Raw genomic sequence first — 20,811 nt, forward strand, 5'->3', positions numbered from 1 at the left:
ATATATGCAACTAAAATGTGGAAAATGTATTTTTATATATGATGGAAAATACATTTTAGTCACACATTTACATTTCATGCGTTAAAGGACAATATTTGAATAAACTAAAAAATCTGTTTCTTTAAAAATATCTTTATTGTACACATTCTCATAAGTAAAAAGTGCAGCATCAAAGCAGACATATTATGCACTTTTCCCCATGTTTGCATTTTCAAAACCACATCACAACATTAAATGAGGGTTGAGTATCAAATTAAGGAAAAAAATGACACCATAAACAATTGAAACTCTTTTTCCTCTACAACCAAACTGATATTTACAGATACATACAAAAATTCAGAAAGTCCCAAGAGCGACAACAAACTTTCCATCCATCTTTAAGAGCACATGTGCACTGCAATGTCCCTCATGTGCTCTGGCGCCCTCTACTGGACCCTGTGCTTATAGAACCAGCAGAGACCTTTAGTGAAGTTCCAGCCAAGTGAAATGGAAAGAACATACAGGAGTCCGAGCAAAGCAAAGGGATACAGAAGCACCACAGTGTTCTTTAAGAACGGGAGCGCTAAAGAAACAAGGAGAGAAAATTAGACAATTTTCAGCTGAAGAACTTATGGATGGTAAAAATACAGCTTTCACAACACTTACCACTGTAGCCCAGGAATGTGATGTAAATATAGTAACCGATTGCAATAAGCCACAAGGTGTTTCCCACAAAATAACCCAGGAACCAGTCTGAACTCGTAACAACAATATCTGTCAAGAGAGCAAGATGTGTTCACAATGTCCATAATTGAAAACAGTACAGCTTATTATACATTTATACACCTCTTTACTTACAGTTGATGAAGAATAGCTGTAAAAAGTGCAGAATGACCAGAAGAGGGTAGAAAGCATTTAGATGGACGTCAAACGCGTAGCCCCACTCCACATCATAATCTCTGCTACGATGTTTCATCAGATATTTATTTGTAACAAACCTGGAAAAGAAAAAACAAAACAGGGATTACTGTAAAAAAACTCTACATGACCTATTCTAGTAAAATTATGCCTATTTATTATATCATTCTCTAAAGTACTTTATTCAGATTGGTCAGACATTATTGTATAATAATCACTAAACTGTACAATCAGGCAACCCTAGGAAATTGATTTCCTAATAATAATCACATAAATAAAATAAGATCAATATTTCATGTCCATTTATTTATTTGGTAAATAATCATATATTAATCAGGATAATGTACAGTCAGCCAGTAAAAATAAATACAAAACACATCTTTGTGCCAGTGTTATATTAGTATTATTTATATATTATAATTGACAATATTTATTAAAAATTTGAATTAGCTTTTATTTTTGGCTTTTCAGTTTACATGTTAGGTTTTAGTAATTTTGTTATGTGCTTATGGCATTTTTATTAGTTTTTGTTTTTTAATATTTCTATTAGTTTTAGTCAGTTTTAGTAATATTTTTGTTTTTTTATCCAACAAAATATAAATGTAAGTTTTTCATCCAATATTTATTTTATTCTAGCTTTAGTTCAATTCGCACTGGGGTCCTAACCACCCTGTCCGGGTTTATTTCATGAAAACGTGTAAAACTGTGAACTGAAATTTCTTCGTACAAATTAAATGGAGAATAGATTTTATTCTGAAATTAACAATAAAAAAGACAAAAATCCATAACCCAGAAATAGAAACTGGATCAATTCCATATAAGCAAGGTCAACATTAGAGTCGGCATGAAACGAAAGTTGCAATAGTCTTTTCTTCCTTATTGAGACATATATCCAATTGAAATGGCTTCTGGAATTACAAAAAAAAAAAAAAGTAGCTGCTATCGGTACCGTCTTTCAGTGGCTTAACTCGAGACAGGCAAAAATTTATTTGCATTAATACACACAAATCTCGCTCTGTCACTGTTTCCCGTGGTGTACCTCAAGGATACGTTCTTGGTCCACTTCTATTTTTTCTATATTTCACTTCTATATCCTCTTGGTCAGATAATCCAGCGTCATGGTCTTAATTTCCATAGTTACGCTGATGATACACAAATTTATCATACTGTTCAGCCCAATTCTGTTTTTCATCCCCCTTTCATCACTTCCTGCCTACAAGAGCTCAAAGTATGGATGGATCAAACTTCTTAAAACTGAATACTGACAAAACAAAATCCTGTTAGCAGGCCCTAAATCCCTTGTCATTTCCCAACATGACTTCTCCGTTAATTTTGACGGAGTTATAATTCATCTTTCACCCATATATGGAATCTTGGGGTTATGCTCTGAACCCCACATCAGCCAGCTTGTTAAATCCTGTTTTTTCCACCTTCGCAACATTATCCATATACGGCCTTTACTAAATCTCAAAGATGCCAAAACTGTTATCCATGCTTTTATAACCTCACGTCTGGACTAACTCTTTGTTTTGTAGCCTTCCCACTAAAGCCCTCAATCGCTTGCAACTAGTTCAAAACTCAAAACTCATTTACTTACAATATGTTTTGTTAACTGATTGATTTCTGTCATTGTCAGAGCCACACTTATTGTTTTGTATGTTATATGATCACCATCTGACTTCCTGTTCACTTCGTTGTTCCTTGATTGTACATCTGTATTTTTGTCAATATTATGTAAAGTGTCCTTGGGTTCTTGAAAGGCGCTATATAAATAAATCATATTATTATTATTATTATTATTATGACTTGATTTTGTCCTTGGGAATTGTTTGAATCGCAGGAAGTTGCTAGTTTTCAGTCAGTTGTGGAGGATGTTTAGTCCCACCTTCTGCCGAGACACACGTTATGAAGAGAACTGGGGTAGGGGAGGTTAACGTTTTTAATAAAAAATTACGAGGGCATATGAATTGGTGACTTTAAGGACATGCGCACACTTTGCGTGCGTGTGTGTGGGTGGCACCTTACCACATGAGTGTAGATATGAGCAATCCAACGCCGATGCAGTCGATGAAAACGACCCAGAGCAACAGCTTCAAGGTCTCCACAAAACCCATGTCTAGAACCAGACCAAAGCCCACCGTCGACACTGCAGAGATAACATTAGTTAGCAAATAAAAGTTTCCTTTCCAAAGCCCCTCCCATGTTTCCATCGAAAGTGCTCACCACACAGCCAGATGCTGAGCAGCACCAGGAACGCAGGGTCATCCCGGGCCCACTGGTCTTTAGTTTGTTTGCGGTAGTGGAAGTTGCGGTACACTTTCTGTGGGGATGTGAACAGATAGAGCATCTGCCATATGGCGAACTCGAAGTCCATCTGTCTGAAATGCAGGAGTCGCCTCAGGTACTTGTAGCGTTTGGCACCGGCCGTGTGCCGTGCCGCATCCCGTGCGCTGAGGCTGCCGTTTTGGTGGATCTGTGGAGAGCTTGTCGGCAACATACTGTTGGGATGAGAGAGAAATTTGGTTACGACAAACACAGTGGGCTGCAAATTATTGGTTATTTATAAGATATACACTGATGTCCAGATATAACACATGAATCTTGTGAATCTCATTAGGACTAAATTATGTGACTCTTAAGTGACTGGGTCATTATCAACAATTATAGCTTAGTATGTTTTGGCAAAAAGTATAACAAGTCAAACTCAATTGCAATTTCATTACAGTAAATAGACAGTACAGTAGATCTGTCTCTGCCTGAAAACTTCTAGAAAACTATCTATCATCTGTCCATGAATTTAATTTGCAAGCTATAATCTATGGTCAAGCATTAAGCTTAATAATCAAATGTACTGTCAGCTCATCAGTTCTTGTGCTTCCTATAAATATGATCTGCTATGTAAACATGTATAGCTGATCCTAGATCAGTCATATCACTCTTATTTACTTTACACAGTCTGGTCCTGGATAACAACTGATAGCAACGATACAGTAACTCTTACATTACACCAAACTCAAATCACTGTATTAAAAGCAAGGCTGCTAGTCTTAATGTAGATGCTTTATTAAGCATAATGCAAAACCCAAAGCTTTAGTGCTGTTACTTGGGCCTCGGTTCGATCCTACATAATAACCTGGTAAACCAGTTAGCTACAATGTCGCTCCTTCTCAGGGTAAGTTATAAAAATATAACACTCACCTGCTCGACAGCAGTATCAACAACTAATGAAGCAAATCTCTTAATTAGTGTGTAAAAAACAATGCAGCAACTGTGACATGTCAACTTCCTGCCTTGTCCGAACACGTAGCAGCGCAACCTATACAGTGACGCCACTTCCTGTGTCAAGGCTTTCTGGGAAATGTAGTGTTGGAGTAGAGAGAATCTCCTTCTTCTTCTTCTTCTTCTTCTTCTTCTTCTTCTTCTTCTTCTTCTTCAACTGGAAAGGTACATACCGCCACCTACTGTGCTGGAGTGTGACGAAGATGAAACACGGAAGATTTTCTATATTATGTATTTCAGGCCACTATTCCTCAAGAACGTCATTAATGCTCTAATTTTTATACCAGACTCTATTCCTGTCTTTAAAATATTGTATATGATGAAATCTGTAATACCCAAGGCTTGTATATCTCTTATAAGATCAATTCTTTCCTGTTCATATATTTTACATCTAATCAAAACATGTTCTACAGTTTCCATTTCCTGACATACATTACAAAAACCAGAATTGTGTTTGCCCATGATATGTTGTGTTGCATTAAGATTGGTGTGACCCATTCTTAATCTTGTAAATATAATACATTCCTTTCTATTTATATTATGACTAATTTGACCTTGTTTTGTTATTTTGTATTCTATAGAAATGTCTTCCTTTCTTACATAAGTCCCAGTATTTCTGCCATTTACTCCCACAAGCTTGTTGAATCAAAGACTTTCCTTCTGCCCTGCTTAAGGTAACTGCTTTGTTAATATTATCCACTTTGAGTGCTTCCTTGGCCATTTTATCTGCTGTTTCATTTCCTTGTATCCCTTGTATCCCTTGTATTCCTTGTAAGTTGCATCAGTTAGTCTTGCTTTGTTCCCACTTTTAAATTCTGGTACATAAAATGCTGCACCCGTTCGTCCTGTCTCAGGGTTTTTTGAACCGTCAGTGTACACCTGAATAAATGCTGAATGAACAGTATTAATGTATTCTAGTGTTTTATATTTGACTTTACTTCCAACTTCTCCTTTCTGAATTCTGTGATGTATTGTAAAATCAATTTGTGGTTCACTTAAAAACCAAGGTGGTATTAAAAATATTGTTACAGTTGGTCCAAATATTTTTGAATCCATCCTCATTTCTCTTGCCCATTCCTTTACCTTCCATGCAAATCCTGTACTATGTAATTGTCTAATCTCCCAACTTTCCTCTAATACTTCCTTAGCTTAAGTAGAGAGAATCGTTTCTTGAGATTACGGTCATTCCTATAATATCTACATCTAGGCCTATATCATATCTTTATACATTGGATAAAATATTAGTCTCACAATTTTTAAAGATGAAAATAATAGGTATTACTTTTCTTTTATCACAGTTATGTGAATTTTAAATAATTTATCTCATTATGAAATATTACAATCACTAATCAGAATGTTTAAACAGAATATTGTTTAACTGCTAATCAATTATACGATTTTACATCATTATTCCTTTAATATTTTGGTGGGAAAAACAAGCATGGGAAAAAAATACATCAATCCTTCACTGAGCGATGACTGGGTTCTGGTTTTTTTTTTTTTTTTTTTTTTTGCCATTTGGGTAAGTAATAATCATGTACAAGTGACTGAGCATTTCTGAAATATGCTCTGACATAATATTTTATCTATATGTTTCATAAATGACAACACAAGCATATTCATTGTGTGATATTTCGATAAACTGTGTCTAAACCAGAATAGATCTGGTAAATCTGCTTTTAGCTGAAAAAAAAATCTTTAAAAAAATTGTAATATTGTATTTTGTAATATATATTTTGTATAGTTTATATTAGGCTATATTATTTATATTTTATATATTTTAAAATTATTTTAGTTGATGTATTCCATTTTTATTTTTAACCCTTTCCACTTTTTTGTTTTCAATTGTTCTGGGTTTTTTTTTTTTTTTGCATTGCTTTTATTTATTTTTTAGATAAAATTTTTGATGTTTTTATATTCTGAAGACACTGCAGGCTTCAATAATTGCATAACACGACTGTGAAGATAAAAATCATTTTTGATGTAAGCAATAAGATATACGAGAGGCTGTGCTGTATTATGAATAAATCACATGCTTTTATAAAACTGTTACCACACATAATTTAATACAAGTTAATAAGTTAATACAAATATTAAAGCCAAAAATATGTATCAATGCAACTTTCATGAAGTCATGAAGTAAAGTTTCACTAAAGCCTTCCTTCCGCCAGAAAAAATAGTCCCTGACTGTGAACAGCAACAGAAGTTACATTATTACGCCATTAGATGGCGGCAAAGACTGTCTTTATGAGTGTCAGTCGCGAAGACTTTAATGTTGAAAAGACTGAATTGTTGTGAACACGGAACAAGACGCAACTGACAAATGCTTTGACTAGCGCTGTCAGTCACGGGAAAACCCCTTAACTGTTAAAAGAACAAGATAATACATCGGACATTTAAACAGATTTTTTTATTATGAACATAGGACTGACCTGAAGGAAAATGCTAAATCTGAATGCAGGTAATAAACTCGCTCACTCTATCTCTTTCTCACAATACTCTTCTACATAATACATTAAGCTTCAATATTAATTGAGAACATACAATTTATGTTGCTAAGAGTGGTTGCTAAGGGTGTTGTGTAGTGATACACAGAACCGTTGGGTGTTTTATCATGAATAAAACACAGCTATTGACCAATCAGAATCAAGGACAGGAACTAACCATTTTATAAAAATGTTTATAACCTATTTGCTGGTACAATAATGTTTAGAAACAACAGATGGCGCCAATGTATAAGTCTTCCTTTCTTACATTGCTACTCTTCTTTCATGCATCATGTTCAATAACTTTTAAATGGTCAAAAAAGCAAAAATGGGTTAAGAGTCTAGTTTTTAAGCAATTCTGAGTAATAATCCCAAAACAAATCAATGTCGTTAATACTGTAGAATAGTTTACCACCAGTTAGTCTATAGTTTCATGTTTGCTTACAGTGTGTTCATTTCCCAAAAAGGATGTTTTCCACTGCAAATGCAAAATAAATTTCTTTGTACTATTTTTAAGTCTATGTCTTTGAAACTAAAAGTAATCTTTTAAAACCAGTAAGCGGAGAATAGTTTTTATTTTTACCTGCACATTTCTTGCAGGTCATTGGAGCGGAGTTCACCTGAGAGATGTGTCCATCAGGTGCTTGTGTGCTATTTGGAGCAGCCCCTCTTTCACGGGTGTTTAAAAGCACAGCTTGAGGTTTGGCTCATATTTATTTAATAACCACCCACCACCTCATCATTCTTTTATCTCTTCTTTCTGTTATCCCTTTATTACAACCCTCAGACTACTCATGTGGTGGATTGTAAAACACTTTGCACATCACTTCAGAAACAAGTTTCATTTATGCCATTTTAACGTTGTGGAACACTGTTTTGCTGGCGGGCATGTCATCACAATGAATAAAACATTTATTCAGTCTTTCCATATGGCAAAACATAAATTCTCTTCAAAATACATTTGAAACGAATGAGAGTATAGGTTAAAAGAAATATATGTTCCAAATTGAATATGTGTTAATTTAAACTTACAATTTAAAAAAAAAAAAAAAAATCATATTTATTAAAAAATAATAAATAATTTTTGGACATTTTTTATATGTAAAAACCATCACACACACACACACACACACACACGTTTGTTTTTGTGAATTGTCAGGACATTTTATAGGCATACTGGTTTTTATACTGTACAAACCTTATTTTCTATCGCCCTACACTACCCCTAAACCTACCCATCACAGAAAACTGTGCACATTTTTACTTTCTCAAAAAAAAAAAACTTATTCTGTATGATTTATAAGCCTTTTGAAAAATGGGGACATGAGGTAATGTCCTCATAAGTCACCCTCTCCTTGTAATACCTATGTCATACCCTTGTCATTATACAAATTTGTGTCCTGATTTGTCACAAAAACGTGCGCGCGCACACACACACACACACACACACACACACACACACACACACACACACACAGTATCACTTTTAAAAATAAAGTTTCTTTATTATTGGCATTTATGCTTCCATGAAGAACCTTTAACATCCATGGAACCTTTCCATTGAAGGTTCTTTATAGTGGAAAAAAGTTCTTTAGAAAATTAAAACATTCTTGTCACAGACACGCCAGGCTCCACAGTCACCCAATCACATCGCACTCCCTCTCCTGAGTACTGACAAGCCACACCTGACGCCAATCCACACTCATTACCACTGCCACATAAAAGACACGCCAGTTCACTCAGTCACTGTCCGGTCTCGTTAACACTAACCTGTGTTCACTTACCTCCTGGACTCCCTTGCTCTCTACTTACCTGTCTCCAGCATCCTCAGTGATTCCCAGTGTCTCCTCGTCTCCTGTGTTTCTCCGGTGTGTCATCTGTTCCACGTCTCCTGGCATCCACGCTCCCTAAGGAACATTCAGACAAGTATCAGTTCCAGTTCATCTGCTCAGCGATCCATTCATCTGCCATCTCTTACCTGCACTCTGTTCACGCTCTGCATTACCTATAATAAACCTGTTAATCCGTACCTGTGTCTCCGCTCCCTTCTGTATGTAACAGAAGACCGGACCAACACCGCCCAGGTAACAGCATGAACAACCCGGATCCCATTCAAGAGCTGGTCACTGCACTTCGTCGCACCTTCGCCAGCACCTCCAAGACAACAACACCAGCGAACACTTCCGCATCCACCGCCGCAGCTCCTTTACCTCCCGTGGTCGCCAGTCCCATGGCCAAACCGGCGCCCTTCTCTGGTCTGGCGGAGGATTGCAACGGTTTTCTCCTGCAATGTTCGCTGGTCCTGGAGATGCAACCGCACTTGTACCCCGATGATCGTTCTAAGGTGGCTTTCATAATCTCTCAACTTCACGGAAAAGCACTGCGATGGGCTGAACCTCTCTGGAACTTAAACAACCCTGTAGTATCATCCTTGTCAAGTTTTACAACCCACTTCAAGGAAGTTTTTGGTAAACCCGCCTGGGACTCGTCGATTGGTGAGAGATTATGCAATTTAAAGCAAGGTGCACTAACTGTGTCTGATTATGCCCTCCAGTTTCGTACCCTCGCTGCTGCAAGTGGCTGGAATGAGCAGGCTTTGATCACTACGTATCGTCAAGGCCTCGATCCACGTGTGCGGTTGCATCTCGCTGCATACGAGGATTCCATCGGGCTCGAGAAATTCATTCAACTATCCATCAGATTCGCCACTCGTATGCAGTTGTGCTTAGAAGAGCACCAGGGCCAGCCACTATTCCCCTTCTTTTCCCGCCAGCCAGAGTCCGTCAGCTCCCCAGAACCAGCGAACGACATCATGCAAATTGAGCACTCACGTCTTTCAGCAGCTGAGTGACAGAGGAGGCTGACCCAGAATCTCTGCCTGTATTGTGGTGGTGCCGGGCATTATATCGCTGAATGCCCCCTACGTCCTGCTCGGCCCTTGGTGAGAGCCATCCTGCCTACTCTGAATAAAATGAAACCACTCACAATTTAAGTAACACTTACTGCCGCCGAACTTTGTCTTTCAGCCAGTGCGCTCCTCGATTCTGGGTCAGCTGGAAACTTCATCTCCGGAGCCCTCTGTCGCCAGCTGCATCTCAAAACCACCCCCACGCCGAAGATCTACCAGATCCACGCGATAACAGGAAAACCATTACGGAAAGTACGTTACAGCGTGGGACCCCTCCGTCTCCAGGTGGGAGTGCTCCACACCGAAGAGATTCAGCTGCTGGTTCTGGAGGAGTCTACATCTGACGTGATCCTAGGGCGCCCATGGCTTGAGCAGCACAACCCCACCATCTCCTGGAGGACAGGAGAGATCCTGAAGTGGGGTAACCAGTGCTTCCAGAACTGTTTCCCCGAACTCCCCGCGTCCAGTTCTCCAGGTTCCCAAGAAATCCAAGTCGGGGCTACTACTGTGGAAAGCCCTCTCGAGAAACGTTCCACGGACATCCCAGCCTGTTACTCCCACTTCAGAGATGTCTTCTGTCCAAAACAAGCCTCCAAGCTGCCTCCCCATCGGCCATGGGACTGTGCCATTGACCTCATCCCAGGTGAGCCAGTGCCCAGAGGGAAGATATATTCCCTATCCGTTCTGGAGGAGAAAGCCATGGAGGAGTACATCGACGAGGCTCTCAAGCAAGGTTACATCCGACCGTCCACTTCCCCTGCTGCTTCTAGCTTCTTCTTCGTGGCTAAAAAGGATGGAGGCTTGCGGCCCTGCATTGATTATCGAGCACTCAACCAAATTACAGTCAAGTTCCGTTACCCCCTTCCTCTCGTCCCAGCGGCCCTGGAACATCTGCGCGGCGCCACTGTGTTCACCAAGCTGGACCTCCGCAGCGCGTACAACCTCATCAGAATACGTGAGGGGGACGAGTGGAAAACAGCTTTCGTGACCCCTACTGGCCATTATGAGTACCTCGTCATGCCGTATGGACTGGTCAACGCCCCCTCCGTATTCCAAGACTTCATGCATGAGGTGCTCCGGGAGTTCCTGCACCGGTCTGTCCTGGTCTACATTGACGATATTCTGATCTACTCCCGGAGCCTGGCCGAACATCGCCGACACGTTGCGGAGGTCCTCCAACGCCTGAGAAGTTACCACCTCTTCCTGAAAGCCGAGAAGTGCACCTTCCATCAGCCTTCCGTGCACTTCCTCGGCTACATCATCGACCACGGTGGCGTCCGCATGGACGAGAGGAAGGTCACCGCAGTCAAAGAACGGCCCATCCCCTCCACGATTAAAGAATTACAAAGATTCCTAGGATTTGCTAACTTCTACCGCCGTTTCATCCAGCACTATAGCTCCATCACCGGTCCACTCACCAACCTCCTCCGTGGTAAGCCCAAGTCTCTGTCCTGGACCCCAGCCGCCACCCAAGCCTTTGAGACCCTCAAGACCGCCTTCACGACCGCTCCCCTCCTGGTTCACCCTGACCCAGAGCTCCCCTTCATCGTCGAGGTTGACGCCTCAACCACCGGAGTGGGAGCGGTGTTATCCCAGCAGCAGGGGAATCCCAGCAAACTCCATCCATGTGCTTTCTTCTCCAGGAAACTCAACCCGGCGGAAATAAATTATGACATCGGCAACCGCGAGCTCCTCGCCATCAAACTCGCCCTGGAGGAATGGAGGCATTGGCTTGAGGGAGCTAAACACCCCTTTACAGTCTTGACAGACCACAAGAACCTAGGATACCTACGTGATGCCAATAGACTAAACCCCCGCCAGGCCAGATGGGCTCTCTTCTTCACCAGATTCGATTTCACCATCTCCTACCGCCCCGGTTCTAAGAACGTGAAAGCTGATGCCCTTTCCCGTATCCATTGCCTCGAGGAGAACAACGAAGATCCAGAGCCCATCATCCCCGAACGACTCATAGTGAGCCCCATCTCCTGGTCGGAAGAGACGCTCCCCAAGTCCAATGCCTCCATCAGCATTCCGCCGGGTTGTCCCCCCGGATTGAAGTATGTACCCCGGTCACGACGCACACCCCTCATCCACTCAACGCATACTTCACTGGGCACTGGCCACCCCGGGGTCAACGAAACCCTCTCGCTGTTAAAACAGCGCTTCTGGTGGCCCAACATGATATCCAACGTCAGGAGGTACGTACAAGGGTGCAGGGAATGTGCCGTCTCCAAAAGTCCACGCCATCTTCCCTCCGGAAAGCTCCAACCTCTGCCCGTTCCCACTCGTCCCTGGTCACACCTAGGAGTGGACTTCATTACCGACCTTCCTGTCTCCGATGGATGCACATGTGTACTGGTCATTGTCGACCGCTTTTCCAAGTCCTGTCGCTTAGTTCCCCTGCCTGGACTCCCCACTGCCATGGAAACGGCAGAGCTATTGTTTAACCATGTATTTCGCTATTTTGGGCTACCTGAAGACATTGTATCGGACCGTGGTACCCAATTCACATCCCGAGTCTGGAAAGCCTTCTTCAAACTCCTAGGTGTGACCATAAGTCTCTCCTCCGGTTACCATCCCCAGACAAACGGGCAGACGGAGAGGAAGATACAGGAGATCAGCCGTTTCCTACGTACCTTCTGTCACGGCCACCAGGACTCCTGGAACCAGTTCTTGGGCTGGGCCGAGTACGCCCAAAACTCGCTCCGTCAACCCACTACTGGCCTTACACCTTTTCAATGCGTGCTCGGCTACCAGCCCCCACTCTTCCCCTGGGATGGGGAACCATCAGACGTTCCGGCGGTGGATTACTGGTTCCGGGAGAGCGAGAGGGTCTGGGACTCAGCACATCTGCAACTCCAGCGAGCCCTACGCAGGCGCAGGTTGACAGCCGACCTTCGACGCTCCCACGCACCCAACTACCAGCCAGGGCAGAAGGTTTGGCTGTCAACCAGGGACATCAGGATGCGCCTGCCCTGTAGGAAGCTGAGTCCTAGGTTCGTTGGCCCCTTCACCGTCATCCGGCAAGTCAACCCCGTCACCTCTCACCTGCAACTCCCTCCTGAGTATCGCATCCACCCAGTTTTCCACGTATCACTTTTAAAGCCTCACCATTCCTCTGTCCTTCCCTCCACAGAGCCTGGCGACTCCGAAGATCCCCCTCCTCCACTCATCGCAGAAGACGGAGTGGCCTATCAGGTGAAAGACATCTTGGACTCCCGGCGTCGTGGTGGGTCCCTGGAATACCTGGTCGACTGGGAAGGTTATGGCCCCGAAGAACGCTCATGGGTCCCGAGGAATGATGTTCTAGACCCCAGCCTCCTTGACGACTTCCACGCCAGACATCCCAGTAAGCCAGCCCCCCGAGGTAGAGGTCGACCACCACGACGTCGGGGTCCACGGTCCTCAGGAGCGGACCGTGGAGGGGGGGGTAATGTCACAGACACGCCAGGCTCCACAGTCACCCAATCACATCGCACTCCCTCTCCTGAGTACTGACAAGCCACACCTGACGCCAATCCACACTCATCACCACTGCCACATAAAAGACACGCCAGTTCACTCAGTCACTGTCCGGTCTCGTTAACACTAACCTGTGTTCACTTACCTCCTGGACTCCCTTGCTCTCTACTTACCTGTCTCCAGCGTCCTCAGTGATTCCCAGTGTCTCCTCGTCTCCTGTGTTTCTCCGGTGTGTCATCTGTTCCACGTCTCCTGGCATCCACGCTCCCTAAGGAACATTCAGACAAGTATCAGTTCCAGTTCATCTGCTCAGCGATCCATTCATCTGCCATCTCTTACCTGCACTCTGTTCACGCTCTGCATTACCTATAATAAACCTGTTAATCCGTACCTGTGTCTCCGCTCCCTTCTGTATGTAACAATTCTTCACACTAAGGAAAAAATAGGTTCTTTTAAGAACTTCTCACTGAAAGGTTCTTTGGGGAACCTAAAATTGCTCTTCTACTACGGCATCACTGGGAAAACCCCCTTTTGGAACCTTTTTTGGTTCTTTTGGTTTGGACCAAAAGATTATACATACAAAATTACACATTTAATCCTGGTTCGCTTAGCGTTCACACTGTCATTTTTAAGACTGAACCTAAAGTTACAAAACAAACAAACAAACAAACAAACAAGCTTGGTTCGCTTGTTTGGTGCGCACCAGTGTTTGAATGGCACAGTTCAAATGAACCGCACTAACAGAGCAATCACACCAGAGTTTGTTTTAATTGAACCAAAACTGAACACTAAGAGTGTATTTGACTTGTTTTAGGCTACATGTAATTTAAAGATCCGTTTTATATGCATGAAGGGATGTTTATTTATATTATTACCCACTGAAAGCATCAAACTGATTATGTTCATAAGCTCAGCCAAAATGAGAGTGTAGTTTGTTTTGGTGAGCTTAATGTGCTTTCAAATACTTCAGAGCAAAGCTGCTCTGTGAAATGGTAAGTGATGAATGGCGCATAAATAGCGAAGGATTTCCACAGAGAGCAATGAAAATGAAAGAGGTTCAAATGCAGAATGATGTGAGCATCACTTCTCCTGATGCTGCTTGCTTTTCCAATGAACAGCAAACCTCTTAGATTAATTGACCTGTTTTAATATGTTCCAATTCAGTTCTTAGGTATTTAACTATTACACTCTTTCTTGTCTAAGCAACGCTATTAAAACGCGGTAAAGTTTCAGCAATATTTTTTTTCACATAAAACTAAAATAAAACAACAGTTTTACAAAAGATTTCATAAATGTTGATCAATTTAATTCTTGAAAAGAAATCTAACACAAGGCATTAAAGAATGACTTAATTCTCACAGAGCCACATGAACATCATCAACAAGGCAGTTATTTTAGTGTGTGCTAAATTTACAGCACATTTCAACTCCAGAAATATAAATGAAAAGGCCATTTTATTCATTCCCTCATGCTTTTTGAAATCATGTGATGGTTTAGCAAATCACAAAACAACATGCTGTTAACAATCTTATATTTACTACAGTATTATCAGCGAAACAAAATTCCTCTGGAAATGGGGCAGACATGAATCTTCCTGCTCCTGAAATCTGAAGTTGAGGGAGTTCACTGCTCCTGTACCTCTAGTGATATTAATGTCGACACATGTTAAGAGCCTGTTTGATCACACAAATCCATTATGAACAGCGCCTTTCATAGTATTAGGAGAATAAAGGAAAGAGGGGTGAAGATTAACCTGTTTTGCTCTTGTTTAATTCCCATGTTGACAGCAATGTTGTGTCTCTTTACAGCGGTATGACTCACATTATGATTCACATTGCATAGAACAGCTCTCTTTTGACTGATCTGCTGCTATAGCTTTGTATCTCACAGAGACTGATGTGGTAGAAAATCTGGGTACAAGCTAGAGAAAATCAACAAACAATCTTTTCATATTCAAAGAAGTTCAGACAACAACTAATGAAAAATTAAAGTTTGTCAGGAGCCTTGTAAGTTTGAAAGTTTTATAAGCTTCCTTGCCTTAGGTGGTGAACTTTTTCTTCATAAATGCAATACATTTTGATTTATAGATTTGAATCTACGATGAGGCGCCAAAAATAAATCTTTAACAAATAAATAAATATTGTCTGATTACCTGTGGCAGTGGTTTGCATGAGTTCACACTTACAAATGATTGAATAGAGTAATAAAATATATAATAAGCATATTTAGTGTGCTGTCCAAGCGTATCGAGGGCTCCGAGCTTGGAATTTAGCCCAAACTCAAAGTTCTCCCCATATCCCCAGCCGAGAGTGAGGGACAGGGTGGCGGAGGGATGCAGAAAACTGTCAAAGTAACTAGGCGAGTCGGCTCTCGTCTGTGTATTTATTCCTCTTTGCGTGCTGATTAGAAAGACCGTTTGAATGTGTTCCTCCCAAACTTTGTTTATAAAACATAATTTGTCACTTGAATTCTGCATTCTCTTGAGATACAGACATCCAAGAGGCGGACAATTAACTGTATATACTAGTTTAATTAGTGACACTTAGTGACACATTTTAAAACCTTTATTTGAATATGGCAACATTTGTATTTTAAAACCTTTATTTTAATATGGAAACATGACACCTCATTCTACAATATTTCTATGATTAAATCGCTGACTCCTCCCCCATCAGCCAATCACTGTGTGCATACTCCATAGCAACGAGGTCAACCCTGCACTTACTCTTAGCTTAAGACTTCAGTCTATTCCTTCGTAAAAGTTTGTCTCAGCAGCTTTGTGAATAGGTTTTAAGAGAAAACTCTTAGCTAAGAACTTTTACTGCTATTTAGGAGAACTCTTAGTGGCAAGATAAAATGTTTTGTGAATACGGCCCCAGAAAAGTAGTAAAGACATTGTTAAAATAGTCAACGTGACTACAGTGGTTCAACCTTAATGTTATGAAGTGACGAGAATACTTTTTGTGCTCAAAAACAAAACAAAAATAATGACTTTATTCAATAATTTCGTCTCTACCCTGTCATTCTCCTATGTTTACGTTGTATAGACAGTGCAAGCTTCCAGGTTCTACGTCAGAATGCCAACTCAGTATTGGCTGGCGTTCTATCGTAGAACCTGGAAGCCTGCACTGTTTTGTAAACAGCGGTGAACTAACTTTGAACTTTGGGTGAACTAACCCTTTAACACATTGTTAGTATGTTTTAACATGCTTTAGCAAGCATGTTTTAGCACATTGCTATCATGTTTTAACATGTGGCTAGCATGATTTAGCATGTTGCTAACATGATTTAGCATATTACTATCATGTTTGAGCACATTGCTAGTATGATTTGGCATGCTGTTAACATGATTTAACACATTGCTAACATGATTTAGCATGTTGCTAGCATGTTTTAGCCCCTTGCTAACATGAATTAGCATGGTACTAGCATGTTTTAAGCCAACACATTGCTAGCATGTCCTTAGCTAATTGCTTGGCTTTGGTAGATACTTGGTGGATGAAGCTTAAAAACTCTTGTATAAAAGTTTTGACGTCTTTAAAGAAAGTCTATGTTTATTTTCCGTAGATTTGATTGTCCATTTAACGAAAAAGTAAGTTTGATCTGTTAGAAAAGATAGAGCAACCCAAGACAGATCAGTCAGAAAGTCTGACCCGAGTTTGATGCTGTAGCTTTAAAGCTCTCAGAGGAGATACTGAATAAATTTAGTCAAAGAAGAAGAAGAAGAAATAGGAATTCAGTATGTTTGCTTTGCCAAGCCAACATAACAATCCCTTTAAAAATGGCTCCTCTTTTGTAAGCCATACCATCAGCTTATATTTTCATGACATTCCTCTCTTAATTTCCCTCAGAATTACTTTCTGAACTGCTGACAGGCTCAGAACATTTACATTAGTTATGAAAATTAATAGTAGAAGATTTAGCCATAATGGCTCACTAATCATCTGACCACCCAGATCCAGAGGGAAGTTTTGATGGATAATACACTATTTGACTAAAAAAGAATGATCAATATGTAAACACTAAGAGACTGCTCAACATTGCTAATATTATTTATCACAGTCTGTGCAGCCTAGCCTGAAAATTACCCAGAAAACTCTTCCAAGTGTATGGGACTAGAGTTATTTGAGTTTACAGTGGACCGTGAGCAGTGGACTTCTGCCCTTCTGAAACACTGCCGGATTGCCTTTGGCTAGTTAGTTACCAATAACCCACACAACCTATTAGTTATCTCAGACATTGGGGCAAGTTACATTTACAGTCATTTGAAAAAATAAGTACATCCCATGGAAATAGTAAGCTTTTTTTTTTTGGACATATTTAGACAAGCAAACATTTAATCCTCTTTGAAACCGTGCCTATTAATAAAGATGATACACTCTATCAAACGGAACATTAAATTGACATTTTGTAGAAATTTTCACAATGTAAATTAACACACACACACACAAAAACAAGAACAACATATAATATAAAGTCTCCTCAAAATAAAAAAATATTCGCCGCTTCAAGTTGAACACACCTAAGTGAAGTTCACAACGTAATTTCGGGAGGAGTGAACACATCTAATCTTTCAAATAGTGAAGTTTACACAACATAATTTCAAGAAGAGTGAACCCTAATCTTTCAATTAATGGCCAGAGCATATAAGCAGCTACTCACCCTGCTCTGGCATTAGCTGTTTTGATATCCCTCCACCTCCCCAACTCCACCACATAATTTAGGCATCTCATTTATCATACTCCTCTTCCAAGCACTAGTAGTCCTTCTTCGTGCCCCTCCACAGCGAACAGCAAGCCAAATACGCTTAACCTTATTGGCTTAAAGATTATATGAGGAAACAAACTCGTGAATAGTATTTAAAGGGATGGTGAACTGAAAAAAAAATTGTTGTTTACTTACTCTCATGTTTTATTTCTTCCATGAAACACACAATAATATGTTTCACAGAATGTCCAAGTTGTTTTTTTCATGTGATAAAAAAATATATACAGTGAACAAGGCCTACCAAGGTCCAAAAAGGGTCAAAAAAGCACCACAAACACAAAAGTAGTCCATATGCCATATTCTAAATATCATACGTGCTTGGGCATACAAAACTCAGCACCTCAAGTTCACCCAGAAAAAGCTTCATCCATTGAATGACTAGGCTAATTGTAAGGCACTGGCTGAATCATGTGACAATAAACTTTCATAAATTCACTCATGTACTTTACAAGGTTAGAGAACAGCAGTGAACGGTGCTGAATACATTCAGAGGACTACCGCTCGATCTTTCATTCTCATGTAATATTAATGCCTGTAAGTGCAGAGGAGGAGAGAATGATAAGTGCTGACCTCCTAATGACGCCTACTGTAAGACCCTCTGTGCCCTACTTCTGCATGCTGTCAGATCTAAACACCAACACATCTTAACACAATGATTTAATCAAAAACATCCCTGGAGAGGGACCAAAAAACTATTACAATCATATTTAGGAGTTGCAGTCCAAGAAATAACGAAGGAGAGGGCAAGGAAGATGAATTACATCATTTGTCTTTAGCTACAGAGAGTTTGTGTGTGCAGGATGGTGAGATCATGATATTCACACTGACTCTTGTAAATTATATTTTTTTCCCCCTTTTCTATACCGGCAGTGAACAAGTGACTGGAAATGACACACCCACATAATCACACACACATACACACACTCCTACACGCCTCCGTCACTCATAAACATACTCCGGCTCCAATCCATCAGTGCAGTATTTCAATATGACATCTCTCTTTGGCTCTTGCTGTCAGCTCTGATTAAAGAGACTAATCACTGCAACACTGAAAATAGAAGGGCATCAGTGCAGTGTGTGGGTACAGAGACGGACATCCTATAATAATCATCCATCAGAATTTCTCAGCCAACGCAATTATTGCAGAATAGAATATCTGTGCCTGTATGTGTGAATACTCTTAGATCTCCATTGACTGACTGCATCAGTGGTTCTCAACCGGTGAGTTACAGTTGAAAAATGGGTTACAGGTCTGGCAAATGCAAATAATATAACAATCCATATAATCAAAAGCTAAATGTTAGGATAGCAAAATAAATAGGCTTATCAGGATAAGGAAAAAAAAATGGTAACACTTTACAATAAGGTTGATTAGTTAACATTAGCTAACTACATTAGTTAACATGAACTAATAATGAACTGCACTTCTACAGCATTTATTAATCTTTGTTAATGTTAGATGACGTTCTCAGGACCTTGCGCAACGTTCCCTAAAAGTTCTCTAAAGGTGACGAAAATTCCGAACCTTTACAGAACATTCGGGACGTTCCTAAAACGTCCTCTTTTGGTAATGAAAGTGTTGCAGTTCAAGGTTCCTTATGACTTTAGGGGGATGTTCCATTTTGGTTATTTTATGGTCACATAAGAAGGTTACAAAGAGGACATTTGGGACATAACAGAACGTTCCCACACGGTCCTCTGTTGGTCATTTAATAACGTTTTTGTCACCTTTAGAGAACTTTTAGGCAACGTTGTGCAAGGACACTGGAACGTCGCCTTCTACGTGGGTGTTTTATAGAAAATAATAAAGTTTGAAGTCACCGTTATGGAGGTGAGCGTTTGCTTTAGATGGGCTCTTGATTCTAGATATTTTAACGTTCAATTTTCTTTGGCTGCTTTAACTGTGTTTCCAAAACACGCTCGTTACAACAAAAATTGCAATTGTTGAGGGTCATATGCAGAATCTTGATGTCTGTGTGAGTCTACACGATCCTGTCTGAATAATTTCTGCACAATGATAAAAACTTTCAAAATATCAAAGCAGGACAGGATTTTATGCATTATAGGGCTACAACAACATGAAAGGATACAATATTCAGAGATCAGTGAATAAGACCACTGTATGATGAAATCATCAACAATGATCAACCAAATCCATTTGATCAGAGTTTTTTTTTCTTCTCACAATTGTTTTTGTAACAAATGTGCTTTAGAAACACACAATTATAACAATTGGAGAAAAGTTAAAACGTTTATAACAATTGGAGAAAAGTTACCTCCGTAACAGTGACATTTATAAATTTTAGTAAAACATCAACACTTTATTAAGAAGTTTTGTATGAAAGAAATAAAGTCAGACTTGTTTGTAATAAGTGAAGATGCTGAGATCTATAGAGATCCGTTAGTGTTTAAAATTCTGTTTCTGTTATCTGAGTTTTGTGGGTCACCATTGTGCTGGAGAGTAGAGCCATGTGTTTCAGTCAGCGATGAGCCAAAAACACTGATGTTATGCTGCATGTTGCTTTATTTAAAGACAGTAACTATAGTTGCTGATGCAGTGATACAGCAGTTACATTAGCTCATGCATGTGCTGTTGTCAGCTAATGACTTACTGCAAGAGATTTGCATTTTAAAGAAAAGGTTTCATAATAATAATCCAGGAAATACCTGTAAAGAGCTTTTTTTTTTTTTTGAAAAATTAGTTTTTGTTTAAACAGCCACTTTTGTTAGTCAGGTTAGCTCTGATTTTTAATTCATTTTTTTTTTTTTATGGGCAGCAGGGATGTTCTGAGAACATTTCCAAATAAAATATGGTTCCCTAAACGTTCAGAGAACGTCCTGAATGTTCCCTGAAGGTCCACCAAATAACGTCCCCCAAACCTTAAAAGAATTCCACATCGTGACCGTCTCTGAACATACTGGGAACGTTACTAGGCAACGTCCTTAACACCAGTGGGGACGTTCTGAGAATGTTCTGGGAACGTAAAATTTCTAGCGGGGTATAGTTCAAAT

The 20,811-nt window shown here is 40.2% G+C and overlaps 1 protein-coding gene across 1 annotated transcript; it reads right to left on the reverse strand.

The window, feature by feature from the left end:
• Positions 1-116: 116 nt before the first annotated feature.
• Positions 117-4,263, reverse strand: unc50 (unc-50 homolog (C. elegans)). Its single transcript, XM_051897051.1, has 6 exons — positions 4,096-4,263; positions 3,121-3,395; positions 2,923-3,043; positions 838-977; positions 646-753; positions 117-562 (listed from the first exon to the last, which is right to left on the reverse strand). Exons 2-6 carry the CDS (start codon positions 3,392-3,394, stop codon positions 426-428), a joined length of 780 nt encoding a protein of 259 aa, XP_051753011.1. The 5' UTR covers position 3,395; positions 4,096-4,263; the 3' UTR covers positions 117-425.
• Positions 4,264-20,811: the final 16,548 nt, after the last annotated feature.

Source organism: Ctenopharyngodon idella, chromosome 6, assembly GCF_019924925.1.
Source record: "Ctenopharyngodon idella isolate HZGC_01 chromosome 6, HZGC01, whole genome shotgun sequence".
NCBI classification, from domain to species: domain Eukaryota; kingdom Metazoa; phylum Chordata; class Actinopteri; order Cypriniformes; family Xenocyprididae; genus Ctenopharyngodon; species Ctenopharyngodon idella.